The sequence below is a fragment of the Aaosphaeria arxii genome (genome assembly GCF_010015735.1).
Source record: "Aaosphaeria arxii CBS 175.79 unplaced genomic scaffold BU24scaffold_3, whole genome shotgun sequence".
Classification (NCBI taxonomy): Eukaryota; Fungi; Ascomycota; class Dothideomycetes; order Pleosporales; genus Aaosphaeria; species Aaosphaeria arxii.
The window spans coordinates 2955038-2978088 of NW_022983476.1; the positions used below are offsets into that span (position 1 = coordinate 2955038).

Below are 23051 nucleotides of genomic sequence, written 5' to 3' on the forward strand. Positions count from 1 at the left end.
AGATCAGAATAATGCAGGTTAATGCAATACGAGTAAAGCTATTGTACTTAAGAAACACAATCTAATGATGTTTATTTTTTGACGAACTGAAAAATCAATTACTTGAATTAGGTTACCTTCAAATATTTGGTGGCATGGCTATCGGCATGCATCTGTCCAAAAGGCACATATGCAGGCATATATTTGCTAGAATACGGCCATAGTGATCAACTATTGGTCAGACTTGCTGGACAGAACTCTGGCCAAGTCTGAACATATTGTGTTTATAGATCTAGTTGGTCTGAAAGACGGCTGCTGTACTGACCTAGCGGGTTTTCTCCTTCACTTGCTTTGCGAGCAACCCACCTTCACTGCCGCTCTGCCGCTCTCCGTCTCGCATTCACTTATTTCCAACTGACTTGAGCCTTTTTACTTCTTCCAACCTCCCCACTTCCACCTTACATCACCTCTCCATTCCGTCAACCTTTTTCTCTTCGTCAAAAACGTCGCCTCACCTATTGCTTCGGCAGTGGATAACATACAAAGTACACTTCCCGCTGCATCTTGAACTTCGTTCCGAGAACCTAAACCGTCTTGGAGGTCAAAGTCCTCTCACTTTCTCCATCATCGATCAACTGAACTCGTGTTGAGTTCGCACCGTATCTCACATCGTCCCAAACCTCGCTTCGAAGCCTTCTAGCAACGCGGCAACTGAGCAGCCATGTTCAAAGGCGATAGATCCAAGTTGAAGGCAAAGACCAGCAAGTTGCCGTTCCTCACAGGAGTTTCCAAGTCGCCGCCAGGATCGCCAAATCTGGTCCCGACTGCTGCAGCAAGGCGCCTGGGTCTTCCGTTCAAGTTACCCGAGAGGAACAAGTCAGGACAGAATCAGAGCCTCACTCCCAACGATCCTCAGTTGCCTTCGTCTCCTAGACCGGCAACCTCACCCAATGCAGCTCCTGTAGTTGATCGCCACAAGCCGCTTCCAAGCCCTCCGGTTGCTCAGTTCATCAATCCCATGAGCCCACCCAAAGCTCGGCGCTCTTTGATGGATGCTGAAGCGGGAACTCCATCTGGAGAGCAGTATCCGGCACTTCAGCCAGAGGCCTCGCCTTTGCGCATGAGAGGTGTCGAGATGTCGCAACCTCGCAATATGCGTGGCGAGCAGAGTGGTAACACCACCTATTTGGAGGCGGGCGAGTCGAGCAAGATGGCTGCAGCAATGAGTGCATCCAACAAAAGTCCTCATGGAATCGCTGAGCTTCCCACCACCTGGACTCCCAAGGGCTCTGCCACCGATAGTCCAGCTCCACGCCCGAAGCATCGTCCGATCATCCTACCTTCACCTCAGTCGGTGGCCAAGTATTGTGCCTATCCGATTGCATCAACGGGCTCGGATCAAAGTGCCATCTCACGCCCATCCTCTCGCACTCAGGTCTCCACCGCGCCTGCAGTTCCCGTCTACACGACCTCTTATGCGGCTCCGTCCCAGGCCATCCCCGAGGACTCCATTCTACGCTTCACGCATTCCCCAGATGCCTCCACCCCGCCCCGTCAACGCCTCAATGACGAGGGCCCCGAATCTCGACCCAGGCGTCTTTCTAGCCAGCTCAGTGACCGCACTGGCGCTGGCACGACCCTTGTGGTCTCTAACGATGCGGACTCTCTCATTCACGGCCTCGACGTGAATGATGGCCACAAGAGCTCCAAGCACAAGCTTGGGTTCCGCTCGCTGCTCAAGCGTATGCGCAGCACCCCAAACCTCAAGGGTGGCGCCGTCAAGCCAGACGTTCCTGTCCCGCCTCTTCCCCGTCCGGCCCAGTTCCAGAATACTGGCAAAGGCAAAGAGAGGGCAGAGTCCGTCGGAGAGATTGAAGAGAGGCCCTTGATCATCAGCTCTCTCGATGCTCTTTTGAGCCGCATCGAGGACACACCACTGCTGTCCGATGAGCGCGCACGGGGTGTGAAGATCGTCCAGGTACGCACTCACCTACCCTATTGTGAAGTTCTAGATTACTGACCAGACAGACCGTTCTCAACGCCATGGAGAACGTTCGAGCAGCAAAAGTTGCTGCCGAAAGGGCGCAAGAGCATGCCAGGCTCGCCCAGAAGGCGCTCGGCAGGCTCGAGGCGCTGGTGATCGACGACTGCGGCGCCGACCTCCTGGCCGACATCAGGCACAGGGTCACGATCGTGGCCGACGGCCTCACTCTGGAGGATTTCGAAGAGTAAGTGTCCCTGGGCCTGCCAAGCCCGACTTCCCTTCTGCTCCCCCCTCCCTCCCCTTCTCCTGAGTTTTTTTTTTTTTTCGATTGGTAATGGATTGGGATTTTGAGGGGCTGAGGCCCGGATAATGGGCTTTTCAGGGTGTTTTTTTTCCGGCGTTTCTGGCGTTTGGCGTGATTTTCGAATACAACAGATTTGGGAAGCTTCCTGCTTCCCTGGTCAATACCGTTCCAATGAGGCTTCGTGATGCTTTCGAATTCGTGATGCCTCGCCTTGTGGCGTTCAGCTGCAGTTTCCTCACTGCCTCCCGGATGCCTCTATAACCCTATCCATCAAGTGGTTTTACGGCTTCAATAACTGCAATCCAGGAGTCATACTGAAGATAATTTAGATCACTGAGGCCACTTCAAATCATTGAGATGTAATCCAATCGTATCCAATTCTAGAAGAGTGAAGCCTAGCCATGCCATATCCATATCCTGCACCAAGCAAGCATAAAGACCTTATAATACATAGTGATATAATCCCTCCTCTCTCTTTACTATCATTTCATCAAACTCATATATCTTTTTGCCAATGAAGATCTTCGTCCATTTCCTTTTGTCATTGCTCAGAATCTTTTACATGCCACCGCCGAACATACCACCGCCCTGTTGTCTGTTCTGTGCCTCGCCCTGCATCTTCTCGCTGACCTTGACGTTGACCTCGAAGAACTTTGCGACGCAGCGGTCGAGGCAGACGGACTCGCCCTTGTTGAGATCGGCTTCGCGGTAGGTGGAGTCGACGCATTTCTTGCTGCATGATGCGAGAAGTCTGTATTGATAAGAGTTAGTCTCTGCCAATGCTATATATAGGTCCAGAACAATTGGGAATTGAGGGATTGAGCGGAGGAGAAGAAAGCAGGAGGTGGATGCGGAGATGTTTGATAGAAACGGGGACTGAAGTCGAGGCGAGACGCACCGAGAGTACATGTCTGAGACCATGTCAATTTCAGCCTCTGCCGCAGCAATCTTCTGCTCGGAAGAGAGCTGGGGTCGGCCGCCGAAGAGGAAAGACATTTTGAAAGTAGATTGTGTGGTTGGGTGTTGAGTGGAGGTTCGTGGAGGGGTTTTCGGTCGGGTTGTGTAAGGTTCGAAGTGGTTTAGATGCGTGCTTTAGGTGCGACTCTTAGACTATTGTAGCGGGAACGTTTGTAAAAGGGAGATGTTGAAGACCGGGATGCGTGGAATTGATGTTGGTCGCGATGATGTCGATGATGGTTGATTGTGAAGAAATTGGAGCTTTGGGTACTATGGGGTCCGTGCACAGCATTTGACTTATGAAGACTTGAACTCGACCAGGTCGAACCGACTTAAATACACACTTAGTCGATTTATGCCCCGTTGATGTAACAAAGATTTACGGGTCATAGTATTTAGTACTTAGAACACTTAATTTGTATGGAAAAGCATATGAGAGCGATCGTTCTGCATCCAAAGATTTGTTTGATCAAGATATTCGTAATGTGCACGGCGTGATCATTCCATGGTCAGAAGCTTGCAGAAGTGCATTCATTTAATCATTTTAGTAGTTTAAGCAGTGATATTGTTTCATCAAGGAATCGTATGCCTCAATCTCCTTCTCGAACTGATCAGTCCTTGCTGAGGCAATCGCGGAGATATTCTCAGTCTTTCCAGAATGATGGATCATATGCCTGTGCCTTGTGGAAAGCAATGAATTCCTCCTCTGACCCAAATCCACCCCAAGGGCCATCTCTGTCTTTATATGCCTGCCCCCGATGGTAAGCTAGGAACTCCTCCACGGTATCAAATCCGCCCCAAAGGCTGTCTCCTTTGGGTTTCGGTACTCGTGATGCGCTACTCTGATCATCGACGCAGGCGAAGCGCAACGAGGGTTTGCTTTGCATGGCCCTTTTGAAGAAGTACATAGCTCCTGGATTGAGATTCTCGGAATACCATTGAGACTGCGGGAGGCTGGCTTGACAATCAAATTTGGCAAGTGGGTACTGCTCAGCGAAGCCAATAGCCACGTACAGACGAGCCGTCAATTTGCTTTCCGGACCGAAGTTGACCAATTTGACTGCGATTGAATTACTAGTGTTGCAGAAGAAGTATTCTTTCCCATATAGAGAAAAACGGTAGCAATTCCTGACATCCTCGGTTGTGGCTCGGAGTGTGCTGGCAACGATCTCACCCAATGCTTCGCGAATCCCATTATACCCGAATGGCCACTCTCCACGGATGAAGTAGAAACGCATAGGCCTGTCCTTGTGGAAGCCCTTTTCACGAAGGTGACCAACATTCCCAATGAAGCACGGATTCTTGTATTCGTTGCAAACGTTTCCCCATTTATTTGATGGACACCTGTATTCGAAGCATTGGAAGAAGTCCGAAGCCAAATCAGTACTCTGTAAGTCCCCGACATGGACCTTTTGTACACCAACTTGAATATCGACGGAGGCTTGGTCGTTCCCCCGAGGCTGCAATGCAATTGCAGTCGCTTCAGTGAAATCCGTGCTCGGGGTATGAAGGTATTCCGATGTGTTGAAACTGTCTTGGCCGGTAACATTTGCTGGACTGAATTCCGAGGTTACATTTGCAATATCAATGCTTCCGAGAGGTGGGATTTGCATCACACCATCCACACAGTGCGCCTTGTACGAGAAGGACTTGTCCAGTTGATCTGAGGCGATGGCCTGGCGGAAATATGAGCCTGCTTCCTTGTCGATTCTGCTTATGACGTCGTTCTTGACTGCAATGCAATCAAACCCTGCAGGTACTTTGCTATCGCCATCAACCCTGAAGTGTATGTCAACGGTAAGGTAGGCGCGCTCGAAGCCGTCAATACCCCAGTCACGAACGAGGACATTGATGAAGTTAGACATAGTGCAGAACGTATTCTTCCTGACGGAATCAACTTCTTTGTCCACGCAATTCTTTGGATCCGAGATCATGCCAGCGTAGGCAACGGCAACAGCCTGGATAAGACCTTCACGGAACCCAGGGCGATTCGGTGGGAAGTAATTCTCTCGAGTTTGGATTGTGAATTTCCCTTTCGTTCGCTTCTTGCCTTTGAACGACCAGGCGTCCAGAACACATGCTTCAGGTGGGTGTGCCACACATACGCCTTCACCCGACATGAAGGGGGGACACGCCTGCGAGAGGCATTTGACGATGTGTTCTTGAAGACCTTTGGCATGCATGCCACCTGCAGTCGAGTCCACATGAAAAATTCCGATAGTGCCACTCATCGCAACGGCGATGGTGGGGTAATTGATCCGCTTCACAAGGGCCGTCATTTCATCCGCTGAAGTGGGTTCGAAGCCGACCTTGGTTGGGGTAAGTGAAGTCTCGTCATCGAAACCCTCGACGAGAATTGATCGATCGAACAGTCCCTTCGCAGAGCCAATAGCTTCGGTGCCGTGCTTGGGTGCTGGAATAGCAACGGCAAGAGGCACCGCGGCTGCCACTGCCCACTGTAGTAGCTTCATGTTTGAGGGCGTGACAATAAGAGTCGAAGTGATTGCGCGTTTTCGTGATAGTGAAACAATGGCGAGTTAGAATACACTGATGTTGTGATGCGAGGTTGTCTGGGGTAAGTGAGATCGTTTGCGATAGAGAAGAGATATCTATATATCCTAGGCGGGTACTCAAATACTGTATCTCTAGGCACACAGCGAGGACCAGCAGGTGAGCAGGTGATTTCAAGCGAGTGAACACACTGAACATTGTAACCGTGCGCAGAGTAACATACTAATTAAGTGATTGTGACTTTGAACTTCACTTCTACACGATTCATTGGCGAAGACCCGGTGCAAGCCAATGAAAAGGTGGCTAGGTGTACAATAATGTTGCTGTTTCACAAATTCAGGTACCTCGTGCTCATATCTCATCGGTCGAGGACTCGGAACATGCGATTGATATCACATCTCTTGGACTCGAGATGCTTTTATTCGTTAAGATAGGCATACTCTGACGTAGTCTCTCTTGTCTTTCTCTCGTCACGATCTTCCCGGGTCACATTAACACATCTGTACTTCGACCAAGCATCGCCTGACACCATTGCTCTCCAGTCCCTCGAAATCCATTTCGTATGCAACACATCCTCGCTGAGCACACTCCTCTCTGAATCCATCTACACTTCCCCCCACTCCAAAATACACTCTCTTCGCCGCAACGATCGTCTTACCGCTCTTCACCCTCTTCATCAGTCCGACGATCGATTCGGTGAATGCTGTCAAAGCCTCGGGGCTATAGATAGTTTCGCTTCCAAGTATGAAAGTGTTCAACTCGGGTGCACTGGGTATCAAATCTAGAAGATGCTCGGTTGGTGTCCACGACCCTGATACCAGTGTCATCGTGATGCCTGTTTCGGCCAATCGCTGCTTGAACGCCTCCACGATTTCGGGTGCAATTTCGAGGTCTCCGTGGTCTTCATCGTCTCCATGTTTGCTTCGATCTTCTTCCGCTAGTGGATTCGGATATGTTTCCGAGAATGGTGCATCTGTCCTGCCCAGTGTCGAAGCCCATGTCAACAACAGATTTGGTACAGTGACCAGCCTCAAAACATCGAAGTTGTAGTCGGTGAGTGTAAAGTTCATGCTGAGCTGGTTCTTGATTGCATATTGGAAGAGGAGCAGCGAAGGTAAAGCAGTCCCACAGCCCATCTCAATCACGTGGTTGACTCTCGCCATGTCATCGAGGTCTTTTCGTGGTCCGCGATCGAGCAGATAGGATATGAGATCTAGACTACACTCCCAAGTCTTGTAACCGCCCTCATACACGTTGGTTTGCACATCTGATGCATCGAGGCCTGCTATTGTGCTGCTCGAATCATCTTCAGCCATCAACTGCAGTCGGATGTCGAAAAGCTCGCGTCGTGGGAGGTGCGATATGTTCCCTTTTGGAGATGTGGTTTTGAGAATTGAGTAGGAAAGTTTGTCCGGGAGAGTTGATAACTGTGTCATGAATTAGGAACAAGACCCAACGTATTATACAGGTCTGCTCGGGACAAGGCTTCGGAATTCAACGTGGAATCTACAAAGACTCATTGATACTGTTGTACTTTTAACGTACCAATTCATCCAGAGTATGACTTCTGGCCGGTATTCTCTCTGCACCCTGACCCGTCTCCACTCCCTCCATTTGCACATCCTCGTCCCGTGACGCTGTCAGCACATCGTTGGGATCTTCTTCTATATCGTCACCAGAGAAACCGAAGCTGAAAGACATCTTTAGCTTCTATGATAGACTTGAATTGAGAGCAATAGCAATTAAACAACCGGAGGGTGCAGGGTTGCAGTGACTAGACGTGCACGTGAACGATACCTGGAACAAATTTCCTTATCGATAAGTCAGCGAGCGGTAAAATGCAGTTTGAGTGAGTTGTGAAGCTAGCCAATTTAAGACAAGCGCGGGCATTTTCATACACATAAGAAGATGGTAAACGTTAGAGTAGCATTGAAAGAATCCTATTATGACTAGGTACTATGGAAATGGTCTAGATAATGTTTCAAGTCTATAATGGGAATATAACCCTCAGTGCTCTTTTGGACCGTGTGAAGCAGGGAGGCAAAGGAAAAGAGGCAAGTACAACTAAAAGAGAACAAGAAAGGAAAAAGAAAGAGAGGAGGAAAGCAATAAAGAAGAACGAGTTCAAATGCATTTCTCGACACATCGAGTGGTGGCTGTAATGATGAATGAAAGCTAGTAGTTGGAGGACAATGAATGGCTAGACACAACGCCAGGGTGATGCGGAGGCCATTGTGTCCAAATTGGTTGGAGGGCGAGTTTGCTCCAATATATCTTATGTGGCAGGATCCATAAAGTGTAGATGACCGTGACGTGTAGTTCAGACTTCGTTTCATCGATAACCAGTTGGGTCATAGACTGCGCTTCGACTTGAAAACAAAGATATCCCCGAGGTCGCTCTGACGAGTCGTAGTAATGACTGTGCACCCAGGGGCGCGAGGTGGCCACCAGAAATAAAACCAGTTTCCATTATTCTGCAAGTCATCAAATACCATGAGCCAAGTGCACTTAACTCGTGGTTCCGATCTAGGGTGTACCGGATTGGCCAGCCAATTCCTGAGCTTCTCTCTTAGAGGAACGAAATCCAGTGTAGGCTTCTCCTCGTCCACGAGACCAAGCTGCTTTGCCAGCTTTTGAAAGGCTAGGTTGAGATGTTGGTTCTGCCCACATTCGATCCAGAAAACGTAGTCGAACTTCTTATGTGCCACAGGTAAATACCCCGTGTCTCCTATCGACATGATGTAGTTACAGACAAGTGCTGACTTTCCAGTATTGCTGGGCCCAGTAATCAATATCCCTGGGCTGTCGAAGAAAAACCTTTGGCCGGTAAGATATGCCAACGATATAGATACAACGTCCGTGATCAAATTTTGCGCCACAGCGCCTTCCCATTCCTGACTTGAATGCACTTGTGATGCAAGCCATTCAAGATCTTCTTCGCGACATTTTCGTATTGCATATTCCTCCGTTGGCGATGCTTTTCCCAAGTTTGCGTGATGAAGCCAGAAGAAAAGGCCGCCGGGCTGGTCGCTTATTGCGAGCCCAGGGTTCCGGAATGCATTGAAGGGTGAAGTGGGGTCAATCCGAAAGACTTCCATCTTGGCCGCGAGTCTCGAAGTTGTGTGAGAGTGCTTAAAGTATTTAATGATAATAGAGGATGGTGTGTCTGTAAGCTCATATCGAGGGCCGAAGAAGGGTATTTATTCAACGGCCATGACTGACTCTTTGAAGTACGCTCATTCTGCTGTAAGAGCCATCGTAGTTGTAACTCATATTGAGATCGCGTCATATTTGATGATTATGGAAACCATTTGTTGTCATGGGAATTATTACAACAACGATCATGGGCCACGTTTGCTATGACTCCCTCGATTTAATGCACAAAGAGTGCCTTTGGGTGCTATTGGCGAGACGTCGAGTTTGGAATGATTCATGTAAGCACGGCAAACCATGAGAACATATGGAGAAGACAAAACCATTACTGCCTGCATCACTGCAGCATCAAATAGGATAGCGGTAATATGTCCTTTGGCTGCACGACATACAGTATCTTACACTCATTCGGAGGTTCTTTCGTTAATTACTTTTTCCTTTTTTTATTTGATTATATCATGTGGCCCTAGGAGGTTCTCCCGCGACTAGTATGCGTAGTATAGCACTCCCACACGTTTTTGAACATTATCATCATTAAAGAAGTGACCTTCTCTTTCTTTTTCCTTCCCAATAGCTAACACCCAATGCGAGATCCAGAAGAAGCGATATTTGATATCATAGTCGAGAACTAATTCAACAGTCAGTCAGCATTACAAAATTGCTGTGCTGACCTGGACTGCAACGTTTCCTATTCCAGGCCAGATGGATGTGCGTGAAATAGGGAAGCGGAAAGTTGAGGGGCGTCAGGGATTGAGGCGGATTTACTTTTCTTGAGGAAGCTTTCCATTCTTCTTAGCGGTCCATGTGGCGATGGCGTCCATGAGAGGAGGCGACAATGCGTCGTAAGTCTCGAGGCCGGTGGATTTAAGCTTGCTTCGGACGTCATCGATACGGGCGGGATTGAAGCCTTGCTCGATGATGGAAGAAACAAATGCGGCGAACTGGGGCTCTTGCCAACCCTTCTCGTTGGAGAGCTCGACGTGGACGAAGTCGAGGCCATGGAATGGGTGCTCGTTCTCGATGCGACCGAACAGGTGGACGCCGCAGTCCTTGCAGGCGTTACGTTGAATGACGGCAGAGGAGTCGACAATCTTGAGCTTGTCACCATTGGCTGTGACCTTAAGCTGGTCCCGAGGGATAACAGCTACAACAGAGAACAGAGAACCGGCAGGTTTCCAGCATTTGGAGCAGCCACAGGCGTGGTTGTGGAGCACATTGCCACCGAGAGTGACCTCGACGGGGCTAGATTTGCAGTGACATTGGAGCTTTCCACCCTTGAAGTTAGGGTCGCCCTTAGTGAGGCCGTTGTTGATGGAAGGGTGGATGTTGAGAGCAGCCATGATGGGAGCGATGGAATTGGAATTGATCTGATTGGTAAGATTGACAGGAATTGAGAGAACACCTTGATGGACTGATACCTTGATGGATGGCTATGGCTTTGATATAAATACATGGACATCGGGTCCGCGATTGACCTCCGGAACCGTCGCCGTACATTGTAGATACCACATTGTTCCATTGCTCTCTCCGAACTATCACCGCTGCACGGCAATTGTTATCGCAATGGACGATGCCAATTCGCAAGCCCCCGAACGGAAGACTAGAAGCCCGGTCATTATCTGACTGTAAAGACAATCTACCGATGGCGACATTCAACAAGCTTGTCTACATGATACAAACAGTTTACTTCTTCTAGTAAAACAATGCATTGCCTCATGGTTGGGCCAGATCGGACTTTTCGCGGAGTTACCCCACCAGCGTTAATTCGGATGCGGATCCGGTGTGGATCGCTTTGTATCCGCACTCAACCCCAATCACATCATATCACCTCAACTTCGAGATGGGAAATTATTCCCTGAGGGCTACCGATTCCATTACTTTCCGTTACATTTTCCCCTCGGGACTCTCCCTTGTCTCACTGGCTACTTCAAACCAGACCAATCAGAGGTATGCAACGATGTCAAGAGAATACAAAAGCGCACAACTTTTCACGTGCAGACCGATTGCCCTGAACATTTTCTCCTAATCTGGAATTTACTAAGTCTGATCGGGGCGAGCCACATCTGGTCTCTCGGGAGCAATTGCTAGCTCTTTTGTACGGTGCATCTGCGGGAGATAAAAACCCTCCACTATGTCCTCGTCACCTTATTGCACTGGTGACAAAGTGATGTTGAAGAATCCCTGGTCAGAATTACATTCATATCGGGCATGTGCTACACGAAGACTCAAGCAAACCTAAACTTGGTACGAAATGCGAAATGGCTGACTATGTGCCATACATGAAAGTACGTCTTTGATCACCCCTCCTTTCTTCAGACAATGCTTCGGCCGCAAAGTCGTTCTCGTCCCAGTTCGAAATTATAGCTGCCCTCTTCTTGTTCTCCAACTTGTACATGATCTTGAGGAATACGAGACCGCAAATTCCACTAGCCATGATGACCATGGTGATGATGAGAGGAACTTCATCTACACAAATGTCAATTCACGTTCCTAAAATTAAGACTCGATGATTGCGGAAGACTTACATCTAGGTGCATATTTGTGCTTGAATATTTGTCCAGCAATGACACCAGCGATGTTTGACCATCCATTGACGCCCATCACGACACTTCGAGTCCCTTTCCACGGAGTATTGCCCGCCAGCCACACGGCAAGAAGGGGGCCACCGACGAAGACACCAGCCATACAGACGTGAGCAAAACCGTAACGGAGATCTTTGTCTGTCGAGGTGGCCATTACAATGCATCCAACTATGCCAAGGCACATACCACCAACAGTATGTAACGATCGCTCTCTAAAATGATCGCTGGAATACACGATCATAAGCAGGCCGATGGTGCCGCTGTATTTCGTTAGAAGGTGCGACGACACAAGAGGGGGACAAAGACTTACACAACGAAAGGCGAAACACTCATGAGCGTCGCCTGAATACCTCTGTATCCCATCCCCTGGACGATCAATGGCAGGAATGTCGTAAAAGCAGTGACAGGAAGGACAGTCGTAATGTTGCAAATCACAGTCAAGAGCTTTTTCCAGTCTTTCGCGACGTCAATGAGATCTCGCTTGACGAGAGAAGTATTGTTGATATCACCTTCTTCTTGCGTTCCGGCCAGGTCGATCTCCATTCGGCGAATCGCATGAGCGCGCTCTTCGGGAGTAAGGAACCACGCGCTCGAGATGTTTTTAGGCAGGACAAAGAACGTTATGATTCCGAGGAAAACGGTGATGGCACCTTCGAAGATGAATACGACTTGCCATCCGTGGAGGACGCTCGAGTTGATCCTAAGGAGTCCATAGGCGAGAACTCCAGCAAAGGCTCCTGCAACCGAATACATGCCTGTGAAACATCCCACCCTGAACCCAACATCGTACTTTGGGTAGAGTGTGGACATATAGTACATACCGATCTGCGTGAAACCTGCCTCGGCAGCACCGATTAACAGTCGCAGGGCAATGAGTGATCCGCTTCCCTTGATCGCAGCATGGCACATGCATAGACCACCCCACAGCATGAGTTGAAATCCTAGGAAGTACTTCACGCCAACTCGTCGGGCCAAAATGACCATGAAAGGTTGTAATGGAACGTAGGTAGCTGAGAATAATGACAATGAGTTGGGAATGTCATCCGGTTTCAAATTTGCATCCTTAATGAACGAGCTGGTTGCAACGAAGCCAACATTGGTCTTGTCAATACCGCAAAACTGAGTGGTTTATGTTAGCTCTGCCATATCTGATTCAAAGAGATAGATAGAGTGAGGACACTCACAATGAACTCAATAGCCAACAAAGTGACAACAATGAGATCCAATTTGCGATTGACTCTCCGATTCAGTTTCTTCTCATCTTCTGTCTGCGGGACATAGTGGGCCTGATGAAGTTGAGCAGCGGCGTCCTGCACAATCTCAAGTTGTACCGTGTCCACGCTGGCCTTGCCATTTTCAATCGAAGGGCTCATGCTGGAGATTCTGCTTGTCGGGATTGCCGATCACAATGTCTATGATCGTTGCTGTAAAGGAAGAGTCGTGCGACCATTGCTACGACGATGCATAGGCCATTGACAGGCCTTTATTTAATTGATATTGCAGTGAAATATTCATAACCCCAGATTTCGGCTGAAGGCTAGCAACAAGCGTGCACTATTACCCCCCTCCTCGCTTGACATTTCCCGTGGGGAAATGTCGTGTGGGGAAATTCTTAGTCCCAGCAACAGATAGATTCGACGATCGTTTTTCCACTTCGCGAGAGTTAGTCGAAAGCCCTTTCCCACATGGCTTACCATTCGCAACCACCCGTCTGGTTCGGCATTGTACTACGGTACGTTGTCTCGAAATTGATAGATCTTCAAGAATTCTCCATCATGTCTATTGAGATAGGTCCTTAGCTGCGAAACGACCATTCCCGATTTTCCTTGCTACTTTACTCAGCCCAGCATATTTTGTTCCTATACTGCGGCTTCCGTCGTTCCCTAAACGAAGATATCAATCTTCTTCTCCAAAAAGGGTTATCATAGATATGGATTACGGGCTTCCAAATGACAACATGCCATTCGACATCGATCAGTCGGCGGCAGTCATGAGCAATGATCCGTCCAAGATATACGACGAGTATCGATTTCTTCGCAGCCAATGCCCTCTTATTCACACCAATCAATACGGCGGTTACTGGCTGCTCACCAGATACGAAGATGTTAAGCGAGCTGCAATGGACTCCGAAACCTACATATCGAGCGTCAAGGCAGTGGTGCCAAGCGATCCCAGAGGTATTCGTCGACCTCCTCTCAACTTTGACGCGCCTGCCCACACGCCGTTTCGGACCGCATTGGAACGCACTGTCAAACCCACTCGCCTTCGCCGTCTCAGAGCCCCGTTAGAGAAACATGCTGAGGCGGAACTTGCGCCGCTTCTGGCACGCGGCCATGGAGATATAAGTGCAGAGTTCGCGGCCAATTTCGTAGCACGCATGGAATCGGAGTGGTTGAACCTTGAGCCTGAAGTCGCGCCGAAGCTAGCTGTCGCAGCAGCTACCTGGTTGAATGCATGGAGAATGCAAGATGGAGAGACTGTGACAGAGAATTCAAAGAAGATGTATGACATTGCGCGAGAGCTATTGGCGGACCGTCGTATCAACCCGAGATGTCCTGAGGACGACCCAGCATCGTCGCTGCTGCTAGAGAGAGATGCAGAAGGGGAACCTCTCAGTGAAGAACATCTGATGCAAGTAATATATCTTTCGTGTAGAGTATACATACTAATAATTCGCAGTGGCTGCTTGAGGCAGTCATTGGTCGTTGGCGTAGTTGCACCGCCCATTTTGATCGGCTCAATATGCAACCATCTTTCCAAAGACAAAGAATTACAGAAGCTGTTGAGGAACGACGAGTCGCTCATACCAGCAGCACTGGAAGAGTTCTTGCGATTATACAGCCCGTATAGAGGCTTTGCGCGAACAACATCGAAGGATGTTCATCTTCATGGCCAAACCATACATCCCACAGAGCCAGTAACTCTGTGTTATACTGCTGCTAATCGCGATCCCGAAGTGTTTGACCGACCTGATGAGTTTATCCTTCATAGGGAGAACGTGAACGCCCATATGGGTTTCGGGAGAGGAAGACACCGGTGCGCGGGCATGCCGCTTGCGAGACTGTGAGTTAACAATCATACTGACTCCACTACAATTGCTAATGATAAGACAGAGCTCTTGATACTGTTCTTCGGGTTATTTTACGGAATACGACAGACTTTGAGGTCAATGGCGATCTACAGTATTCCAGGATGCCAGAATTGGGAATAATTAGCTGTCCGGTCAAATTCGTACAATAGGTAGCAATGCGAGACCAGAATTTGAGTAAGAACACTTCAATATCGGATCAAAGTGTCTCCATTCGGCATGAAGCTTAGAAGAGGAGAGAAAACAGTGAACGCGTTGAAGGAAATGCAAATGTCTACAGCCTCTTGAAATCCACCTACCCCAGATATTTGCTCCCTCACCATCTATCAAAGGATAGTTGACGGAGTAGTAGTTTCCCATTAGTTGCAAAGGTGGGAAAGGAGAGGGGAGGGTGGATAGCTGGGTGGGCGAAGTGGGGCAGGGACATTGGACCGAGGTGGATGTTGTGGGGAAACATCTCCAGACCCTTTCCACTTTTCCCACTGCATCCTCCATCGGGTGGGAAAGACAAATACTGTGTGCATCACTGGACAATGCGTGCCAATTCCAGGGTAGCCGACTTCGAATGTGGGTACTGTCAGCGGAAATTCTCAAAGAAGGAGCATCTCAAGGTGAATCAGTGTATTTCAGCTTGGCTAAGATTCAAAATTGCTAATCGATCAATCCCACAGAGACATGAAAGGGCTCGTGAGTTTTTGCACCAAATTACCATCAATTGAGATTGCATGATGGAGTCTAATAAGCCTCAAAGATACTGGATCCAAGCCCTTTAAATGTCAAATATGCAATAGCAGCTTCTCACGAGGAGACGTGCTCAACCGGCACGTAAGAGGGCACAGTCGGAATGCACAATCAAGCCCATCAGAAAGCGTATTATCATCACGGGGACTGCAAGTGTCTGACGATAATGATACACCGTCATATCATCGGGTCGATATGGTGTCGATCAACAATGCTTCCAACGTAAACTCAATCCAACCCAACGCCAGTACCGGTTTCCAAACAAGCACTTTATGGCCATCAATTCGCTCTGAAGAGCGCTCTGGGCAATATGATGCGTCTTCTTCACTTTTATGGCCTGACTCCGAAGAATTCTATCAGAGTCTAGTATCAATTGATGGGATGATCTGGGACCAACCTGCGAATAACCCATTGACGCAAGCGCATATTTCACACAATGAAGCATCGGGAAGAATCCGAGCAGACGTTCGGCCAGATGCAGGCGATGATCTTGCTGCAGCGGAAGATGGGCACAGAGCTGTACAGACCATCAATGGGCTTCTTGCCAATACCGTAAGCTTGTCTCATTATTTTCATCAGGTCGAATAATATCTTTGCTAACACAAATATTCACTGCAGCTCTTCAGTGTTACATCACCTGCAGCTTTATCAGACTTAACTCCACGATTTCTTGACAGTAGTCTTCATATGTTCTTTACCAAATTTGTCCCCATTCTCCCTGTCATACATAAGCCCACTTTTGTGTATCGGAACTGCTCAGCGCCTCTTCTACTTAATGCAATTGCTCTTGGATCTCTGTTTCTCGGAACAGAAGATTCGACTATCAAGGTATTGAGGTCTTTCATAACAACACTACATTACTAATTAAACTTCTGATAGGGCGAGGCTTTGTGGAGATTGGCACATACAGCTATTGCAACTTCCTGGTCCGAGCTGATAAGTCACACGAGGGAACATGACGCTTGTAGTGGGATCGAGCTGGTATTGTCTTCCTTGTTGAGTCAAGCCTACGCAGCTTTATCTAGGGTAAGCATCGATTCGGTGTCTATGTACTGTTACCAAAGCTAATTAACCTGCGAGCAGGATCGAACCATTCGAACGACAAGTCAGACCTTCTACGGCCTGAGCATGCACTGGGCACAATATTGTGGAATGTACGACGTACCAGATCCGCCACCCATACCCAGCGAACATGATCCTACCGAAATCAAGATGAATGCTTGGCGGTTATGGGCCGCAAGAGAAACCCAATTGAGAACTCTACTTGGCCTTTGTATTATTGACGGGATTGTGTCTCAATTTAGTGGTAACCTTGTAAACACTTGGAGAGCAACAAACTCGCTACCACTTTCTGCCGAAGACGACGTCTTTGTCGCGGATACTGTCGACAAATGGATCCACGCTATGAACATGCACGTTGAGAAGGGGAATACTTTCTCATTGGAGCGATTCCATAATCTATGTTATCAACTAGAGATGGACTGCGATCAGGTCGGCCGACTATACTGCAAATCGGGGCTGTTGAACGTTAAGATCCTCCTAGAGTTGATAGGCTCCCTTGCAACCGATACTGAGCGAGCAATTCGTGGATCCGCTGGTGGAAAATGTAGATTAGGCGCCATCAGAGCGTTGGGTGCCCTACGACGACATCTCATACAGTGTTGCGATCTAAGCGCGGCCGACAAAGCCATAGGTCTGATTCGGTGGCACGCTGTTTGCCTTGATCTGGTCGTCAATACAGCACGAGGCGCACGAAGAATGTGTCATTTCTACAACATTACCCAACATATCTTTGGTGGAAAGAAACGGCAGGAGTCTAAACGTATCAATCCACAGGCGTGGGCTCAAGGCCTCCCTGCGCGGAAGTGTCTCTTACATGCGTTGGAGATTCACAAGATTGCGTCAGAAGTTCCTTTAGGTGTCATTCACGATACCTGCCTGCCCGGCGCTCTATTTGCCGCAGCTACAACATATAGTTCTTTCGCACTTCCTGGAGTGACTAAGGTACATGTGCCTGCTTCCATAGACTGGGAAACACTCATTCTCTACGGTCTAGATGAGGCACCGATTCAGCCTCCATCTATGACTACTGAAGTTCAAGACACGATTGAGTTTTTAGAAAGTAGCATAACTGCACAGGCTTCTAATTGGACACCCCGAAACCTGCTTTATGAACTAAACTCAACCAGAATCCTACTGCACAGTCTGTCTCAACATTGGGGCGTGACAGAGGAAATGGAAGAAGTAATTGGCGAATGGGAAGCCCGGTGTGGTTGATACATCACATCATGTGAAAGTAGGAAAATACAAGTAAACATCATATTGCACACTTTCCCATTGAGCTTTTCATCCTTATCTTATTTAGAAAGCCAAAACTACTCCTTACGAAGCGCCGTCTGATAAAACGTGATCGATGATGTATTGGACAGGTTCGGATCGATACGTATCCGTTTCAATCCACGAGCCATATCCGTTGAAGACCATGCTACTGGCCTCGTTTCCGTACAAAGGCCATTCTGGAAGTCCAGTCTCTGTGTACTTGATGTCAATAGATTCCTAACAGAATGGATAACGGAACCACTGACCATTAATAGCACCATTTGGATTTAGACCATAGGCAAAGCTAACCCACGTTGCCGACATCTGAAATGCCATCTGTTGATCCCAAGGTTGCTCGGGTATCAAATTAGAGAACACGAAATCCTGCTCTACCCCAGTTCCGATGGCTTTTGAAATTGATGTAGCATTCGACTTCAGGTGATTAAAGCGATAGCTGTACACAGGGACTCCGTCTTTGGCTAGATTCTGCGCAATCATACGTGCGGGTCCGATCTGTACTATGTCGCCAAATATTGAACATGCCATCTTGTCGAGCTTTCCGGGAGAGAATCTGAATTTGCCAGTGTTGTATGGGCAACCCTTGCTCGGATCGGTAGAATACATGCTCATAAGCGTTGACACTGTTTCGTTGGGCAGTAGTTGTGGACGAAAATAGCCTTCCGCTGTTCTTGTGTTAGAATGACTACAGTTCTGAAAAAAAAAGCATGTCACGCTATGAATTACTCACCAACTTTACCAAAGAGTTGCTGGGTCTCGTTTATGCCAGTGGGCGCAGAAGTAGTTCCTTCATCCGTGTTGGCTTCTTTGTGTTAGATCACCACAGCATCTTGTTTAGGGTTCTCAAATTGACCTACTCCCGACAATTGTAGCAATCTTGAGGTATTTCCCCGCAGGAATCGCTCGCTGAATAGAGGTTGGACTAAACGTGCCATCGATAGACTGTCCGGTAGCTGAACCAATTTTTGACCTAAACACATCGACCGGAAGATCTCGAATGCAATCAAGCTTCTCGGTAGCAGTAGCACCCTTCAGTGAAGAACAAGACGTGTTTGTTATCAGGCTGTCGAAAGTCTTTTGAAAAACTCCAGTGTCTGGTGGCGTAAGTGGAAAAGCTCCACCGCTTTCGAGAATTGCACCACGAAAGAGGCCATCGTCTCGACCACCATATGCCATCATGTGTGAATAGATTGATACAGCACCAGCTCTTTTTGATTATTAGTGGTAGAACCCATCTTGCACCCAGAGTAACTTACGATTCTCCAGCTAATGTGACTCTTCTAGGATCTCCGCCGAAAGCACCGACGTTTTCCTGGATCCAGTGCAATGCGAGACGCTGGTCCAGCATGCCAATATTGAGTAACCCTAGCTCGGCCATTTCTTTACCATTGAGGAATCCAAAGGGGCCCAATCTGTAATTCTAAATGGTCCGATCAGCAACATAGCTCTATCGTTGGAATTTGCGACTTACAATGGATATGAGAATAATAGGCTTCCCAATCTTCTGAGAAATCCCTGTTAAGGAGGTTCCTTCAAATCTTGGATCGGCCTGAAGTAAATCAGTATAGATACAACAAACACTTGAGAGAAACCCACAGTCGATCCCTTTGTCAATCCTCCCCCATATAACCACACCAACACAGGCAAAGGCTCGGTGCTTGCATTCGTTGGCCTCCAGATGTTCAATGTCAAACAATCTTCACTTTGCTCTGTGGAATTATCCCTCGTGGAGAAACACGAGGCACCGAAGCTTTGAGCTTGTATTGTACCGAACGATTCCTGCAATGGCACAGCTTGGCGTAAACGCAGTCTGCCAGTAGGTTGTTCTGCGAATGGAATGCCCAAGAATTTTTCGACTCCATTGATGTGGTCACTAACACCTACCACGGTGCCATTACCAATTGTCACAGACGTTGCGCCCAACACAATTGAGCCAGAGGCTGCGAACAACCATGTTGTGGTCGCAAATAACCTAGAGAACCGAGGCATTGGAAGTAATTTCAAGATTGCGAATGAATACCATAATGCAAACGTAGAATGAACTGGATCAAAGTATATGTTACTCTATAATGCGATCTATGAGTCTCTAAACTATTTGAGAGTAGTGATCAAGCATACATGTGTGCTCAAAACCACATCGAGCTACTAGATCCAGTCTAGCCAGTCGATGTACCCCGTGGGGTAAATCATAACTTTCCCTTCACGACTTCCCCCGATGAGGGGAGAGTTTCCCACATCAAGGATATTGTCATAACCGGTGGAGAAAAATCCGGTATTGTTGGCACCCTTCACGAGATCTGCTGCTGATCTCTTCCACTTAGGAGCATGTGGGTTGACCCACAATGTAAAAATCCCCACAATAGTGGGAAAGGAGTTGTGCCGTAAGGGGAACAAGTACAATAACAATTATCTGGAATAGTTTATTCGATCTCCGGAAGATCGAAACGGTAGATACTACCTAGGCTTGGAGTGAATCATTGTGCATGGGATAATTTGGCCCATTGACAATTAAGTGCACACTTTCTAATTGCATACGAGAACGACGGGTATTTAAACAGAATACCTTTCCAAATGACAATGAAGAAGGCATCATTTAACTACGGGACATTTTATTGCAGCAACCCGAAACAATGAAGATGAAAATCGGTGCCGTAGCTCTTGCACTTGTTGCAATCGTCCTCGGATACGATCATGGTCCATCGGTTTGTGCAAAGCCACCCTGAGCAGACATATTGAACTTTGACACGCTGATATCGTAATCGCAGTATGGCGGATCAGGCCCATACAAATCAGTTTGTTTACCCATTTGAATGATTGTAACGTGAGATCTAACATATATTGGAGTACTACTTCGAAGTCGAAACGCTTGCCAACCATACACTATACCAACCACTGGAATCAGCTTTGGGCTCGAAACTCAAGCTACCCATAGTCGTTTGGGGCAACGGCGGCTGTGCACCAGGGTAAGTCAATCTCTTGAATACCATGATAAAACCACGCTGACATGGGACCAGTATGTCTGAGAACAAGATTCCGGGATTTCCACTAATGAACATACATAGTCGGTCTCCGATACCGCGCGTTGCTCAGTGAGATTGCCTCTTATGGAGCACTCGCAATCGCGACAGGCCCAATATTCACTGACCCAGAGAACTACATACCGCCTCCAAGTGATCCCAACTCCCCTGCATCCAATCAAAACCCAGGTGCCCTCACGGCTGCCATAGATTGGGTATATGCCAACGCAGGGAAGGGGCAATGGAAACACATTGACGCTTCACGGATCGGTGTCTGGGGCACTAGCTGCGGTGGACTTGAATCGTACACTGCTGGTGTGGATGACTCTCGAGTTGGCCATATCGGTATCTTCAATAGCGGCCAACTTAACGAAACGGCCAGTAAAGCTGTGGCAGGCGCTGTCCGGAAACCCATCTTCTACCTCTTGGGTGGCCCAGACGATGTGGCCTATCCAAATGTCAGTTGCCATACTCCAGTAACATTTGTATATCTGCTAATGTGAGCTAGGGCGAGCGTGACTACACTAACCTGCCATCTAATACGCCAGCCTGGAAGGCGAACCATGCCTTGGGTCACAGTGCTGCGTTCGATGCTCCTAATGGTGGAATCCCAGCTATTGTCGGAACTCACATCATGAAATGGCTTCTCCGTGGGGATGTGACTGCGCGCAAATGGTTTACTAGCGAGGCCCCAAAGAAGATTGGAATCACCGATATCACGTACCAGAACCTGGATCGTGTCAAGGTTACTCCAAACCAAAAGCACTAGTTATACTGAGAATATCCCAACACAATACTATTGCCCTGCAAGGCTCAATAGAGGATGTCCTTCTCGTGTAGCGTTTCTCATCAATGTTGTGAACGCTTTCACTTCAGAACGTCAATATGCCGATGTGTGTTTGGTATAATAGATTATCATTACTGTTCTTCTTCGCTGGTAAATGGGGAAAACGTGATGTGCCAATAGGGGGTATGTATGCTGCATGGCAGCGCGTGAAATCCAACAAGTCAAAGCCAGGGGCGTTTAGTCGTAAAGTCAACCTTCCGCCTTCAGGTACGCTCTGGGCAGCTGTATGGCCTTTGGTAGAAATATCTTTCAACAGCATCTGCCTCTTCTCCTGCTCGACCCAGAGAGTCTGAAGACCTCCTCCCATTCTCGCAATTGCTGGCCTCCCTTCTTGCCCTTTCCTCGCCTCCATCTTAATCCTTCTTCACCGCTCCTCACACTTCCATTTGCATCGTCAGTGTATCCCCACCCACCAATGTCGCCATACTGAATGCCACTGTTGGGGTCGTCGGGGTCGATCTCCCCTAGTTCGATTTTGGTCAAGATCATGCTGGCTAGTCTTTCAAAAAGCTCGTTTACTTTGTCTCCGTTGAGTGCGGAAACCTCAACAGCAACGGGAATTCCATGCGACCCAGCCCATCGGGAGGCCAGGTCTTGAGGTACGTCGCGTCCATCCGGGGCAACTGTGGCGGGATTTGAAAGCCCAAGCGAGGTTGTTCCTGACCGGCTTGACTGGCTGCTTGGAGTCGGCGGGGGTAAGCTGTCTTCGGCGTCTCCTACGTCGCTTGCGTTTCCATAGCTTCCATATACACTTCCCAGTGACGGATTCACTGCTGCTGCCACTCCTTGTGGTCCATCAACTACGTCGCTCTTGTTTCCCGCGAGGATTACGGTCAAATCTGGCCCAGCCAGAGCTCTGGCATCATCCAAGAAAGTCCCCACGCCTTCGAAACTTCGCCAGTTTGCGACATCATAGACAAGTATAGCTCCTGCGGCTCCGCGATAATATGAGCGCGAGACCGATCGAAACCGTTCTGTGCCAGCGGTGTCCCATAGTTGCAGCTTTATTCTCCTTCGCCGAGGCGGTTTTCCGATATGTACGATCTTGGAGGAGAATTCGACGCCGATAGTCTGAGAAGAGAGAACACGCCACTCTCCCTTCACGAATCGATGTAACAAACACGACCTATTGCATGCTCAATATACGATCTTGAAAGCGAACCATAATCGTTTCTTAGTTCGCGAAGGAGGTAAAGCTTACTTCCCGGCTCCGCTTGGACCAAGCAGTATAATCTTTGCCAAATAGTCGTACATGCTCCCGAGCTCCTATCGCTCTTGTAAGCCATATCTCAAGCCGTAACCCAACGGTGCGCTCCTACTTGATCCCGCGTCGGCGCGGACGTGGAGGTGGTGGAAGCATTGCTAACAGCGCGCGTGCGTCCCATAGTGAGGAGGTGAACGCCTACGAGACCTCAAGATAAAACCCGAGAAGAAATGTATGTTCCGGTAACTAGATAGATATGCAGAGGCGTGAATAGGGCGGCAGCAGAAGTGCCGATGAGGCACTGCGTTGTTCACGACTTGGCTTATCAGACAAACGTGATGCCGCGG

General features: G+C 48.4%; 12 protein-coding genes across 12 annotated transcripts; 4 read left to right on the forward strand and 8 right to left on the reverse strand.

The window, feature by feature from the left end:
* Window positions 1-700: 700 nt before the first annotated feature.
* On the forward strand, window positions 701-2211 carry BU24DRAFT_460877 (uncharacterized protein; the record flags this gene model as incomplete). The annotated part of the gene is made up of 2 exons (XM_033531851.1): window positions 701-1957; window positions 2008-2211. 2 exons carry the CDS (start codon window positions 701-703, stop codon window positions 2209-2211), a joined length of 1461 nt encoding a protein of 486 aa, XP_033386227.1.
* A 410-nt stretch (window positions 2212-2621) lies between these two features.
* On the reverse strand, window positions 2622-3439 carry BU24DRAFT_490968 (uncharacterized protein). Its single transcript, XM_033533747.1, has 2 exons — window positions 3166-3439; window positions 2622-3018 (listed from the first exon to the last, which is right to left on the reverse strand). Exons 1-2 carry the CDS (start codon window positions 3261-3263, stop codon window positions 2826-2828), a joined length of 291 nt encoding a protein of 96 aa, XP_033386228.1. The 5' UTR covers window positions 3264-3439; the 3' UTR covers window positions 2622-2825.
* Window positions 3440-3868: 429 nt separating this feature from the next.
* On the reverse strand, window positions 3869-5695 carry BU24DRAFT_449467 (uncharacterized protein; the record flags this gene model as incomplete). Its single annotated transcript, XM_033530950.1, has 1 exon — window positions 3869-5695. The coding sequence occupies one exon, from the start codon at window positions 5693-5695 to the stop codon at window positions 3869-3871; it is 1827 nt and encodes a 608-aa protein (XP_033386229.1).
* Window positions 5696-6013: 318 nt separating this feature from the next.
* On the reverse strand, window positions 6014-7515 carry BU24DRAFT_420946 (uncharacterized protein). Its single transcript, XM_033527598.1, has 2 exons — window positions 7281-7515; window positions 6014-7162 (listed from the first exon to the last, which is right to left on the reverse strand). Exons 1-2 carry the CDS (start codon window positions 7434-7436, stop codon window positions 6227-6229), a joined length of 1092 nt encoding a protein of 363 aa, XP_033386230.1. The 5' UTR covers window positions 7437-7515; the 3' UTR covers window positions 6014-6226.
* Window positions 7516-8086: 571 nt separating this feature from the next.
* Window positions 8087-8833, reverse strand: BU24DRAFT_407858 (uncharacterized protein; the record flags this gene model as incomplete). Its single annotated transcript, XM_033525825.1, has 1 exon — window positions 8087-8833. One exon carries the CDS (start codon window positions 8831-8833, stop codon window positions 8087-8089), a length of 747 nt encoding a protein of 248 aa, XP_033386231.1.
* A 562-nt stretch (window positions 8834-9395) lies between these two features.
* On the reverse strand, window positions 9396-10317 carry BU24DRAFT_420948 (S-glutathione synthase). The gene has a single exon (XM_033527599.1). The coding sequence runs from the start codon at window positions 10226-10228 to the stop codon at window positions 9650-9652; it is 579 nt and encodes a 192-aa protein (XP_033386232.1). The 5' UTR covers window positions 10229-10317; the 3' UTR covers window positions 9396-9649.
* An 837-nt stretch (window positions 10318-11154) lies between these two features.
* BU24DRAFT_449470 (MFS general substrate transporter) lies at window positions 11155-12843 on the reverse strand (the record flags this gene model as incomplete). The annotated part of the gene is made up of 4 exons (XM_033530951.1): window positions 11155-11354; window positions 11414-11730; window positions 11781-12589; window positions 12655-12843. The coding sequence occupies 4 exons, from the start codon at window positions 12841-12843 to the stop codon at window positions 11155-11157; spliced, it is 1515 nt and encodes a 504-aa protein (XP_033386233.1).
* A 584-nt stretch (window positions 12844-13427) lies between these two features.
* On the forward strand, window positions 13428-14537 carry BU24DRAFT_432450 (cytochrome P450; the record flags this gene model as incomplete). Its single annotated transcript, XM_033529924.1, has 2 exons — window positions 13428-14119; window positions 14150-14537. The coding sequence occupies 2 exons, from the start codon at window positions 13428-13430 to the stop codon at window positions 14535-14537; spliced, it is 1080 nt and encodes a 359-aa protein (XP_033386234.1).
* Window positions 14538-15060: 523 nt separating this feature from the next.
* On the forward strand, window positions 15061-17576 carry BU24DRAFT_449471 (uncharacterized protein; the record flags this gene model as incomplete). The annotated part of the gene is made up of 6 exons (XM_033530952.1): window positions 15061-15169; window positions 15230-15245; window positions 15310-15851; window positions 15918-16127; window positions 16179-16325; window positions 16383-17576. The coding sequence occupies exons 1-6, from the start codon at window positions 15092-15094 to the stop codon at window positions 17574-17576; spliced, it is 2187 nt and encodes a 728-aa protein (XP_033386235.1). The 5' UTR covers window positions 15061-15091.
* A 105-nt stretch (window positions 17577-17681) lies between these two features.
* Window positions 17682-19625, reverse strand: BU24DRAFT_407863 (alpha/beta-hydrolase; the record flags this gene model as incomplete). The annotated part of the gene is made up of 7 exons (XM_033525826.1): window positions 17682-17830; window positions 17885-18301; window positions 18367-18438; window positions 18494-18843; window positions 18893-19056; window positions 19108-19185; window positions 19233-19625. 7 exons carry the CDS (start codon window positions 19623-19625, stop codon window positions 17682-17684), a joined length of 1623 nt encoding a protein of 540 aa, XP_033386236.1.
* A 641-nt stretch (window positions 19626-20266) lies between these two features.
* BU24DRAFT_407864 (uncharacterized protein) lies at window positions 20267-21422 on the forward strand (the record flags this gene model as incomplete). Its single annotated transcript, XM_033525827.1, has 5 exons — window positions 20267-20338; window positions 20481-20599; window positions 20651-20725; window positions 20808-21111; window positions 21162-21422. The coding sequence occupies 5 exons, from the start codon at window positions 20267-20269 to the stop codon at window positions 21420-21422; spliced, it is 831 nt and encodes a 276-aa protein (XP_033386237.1).
* A 435-nt stretch (window positions 21423-21857) lies between these two features.
* BU24DRAFT_316206 (uncharacterized protein) lies at window positions 21858-22766 on the reverse strand (the record flags this gene model as incomplete). Its single annotated transcript, XM_033522878.1, has 2 exons — window positions 21858-22626; window positions 22702-22766. Coding segments are annotated over 2 exons (834 nt in total), but the record flags the coding sequence as incomplete, so codon positions are not given.
* Window positions 22767-23051: the final 285 nt, after the last annotated feature.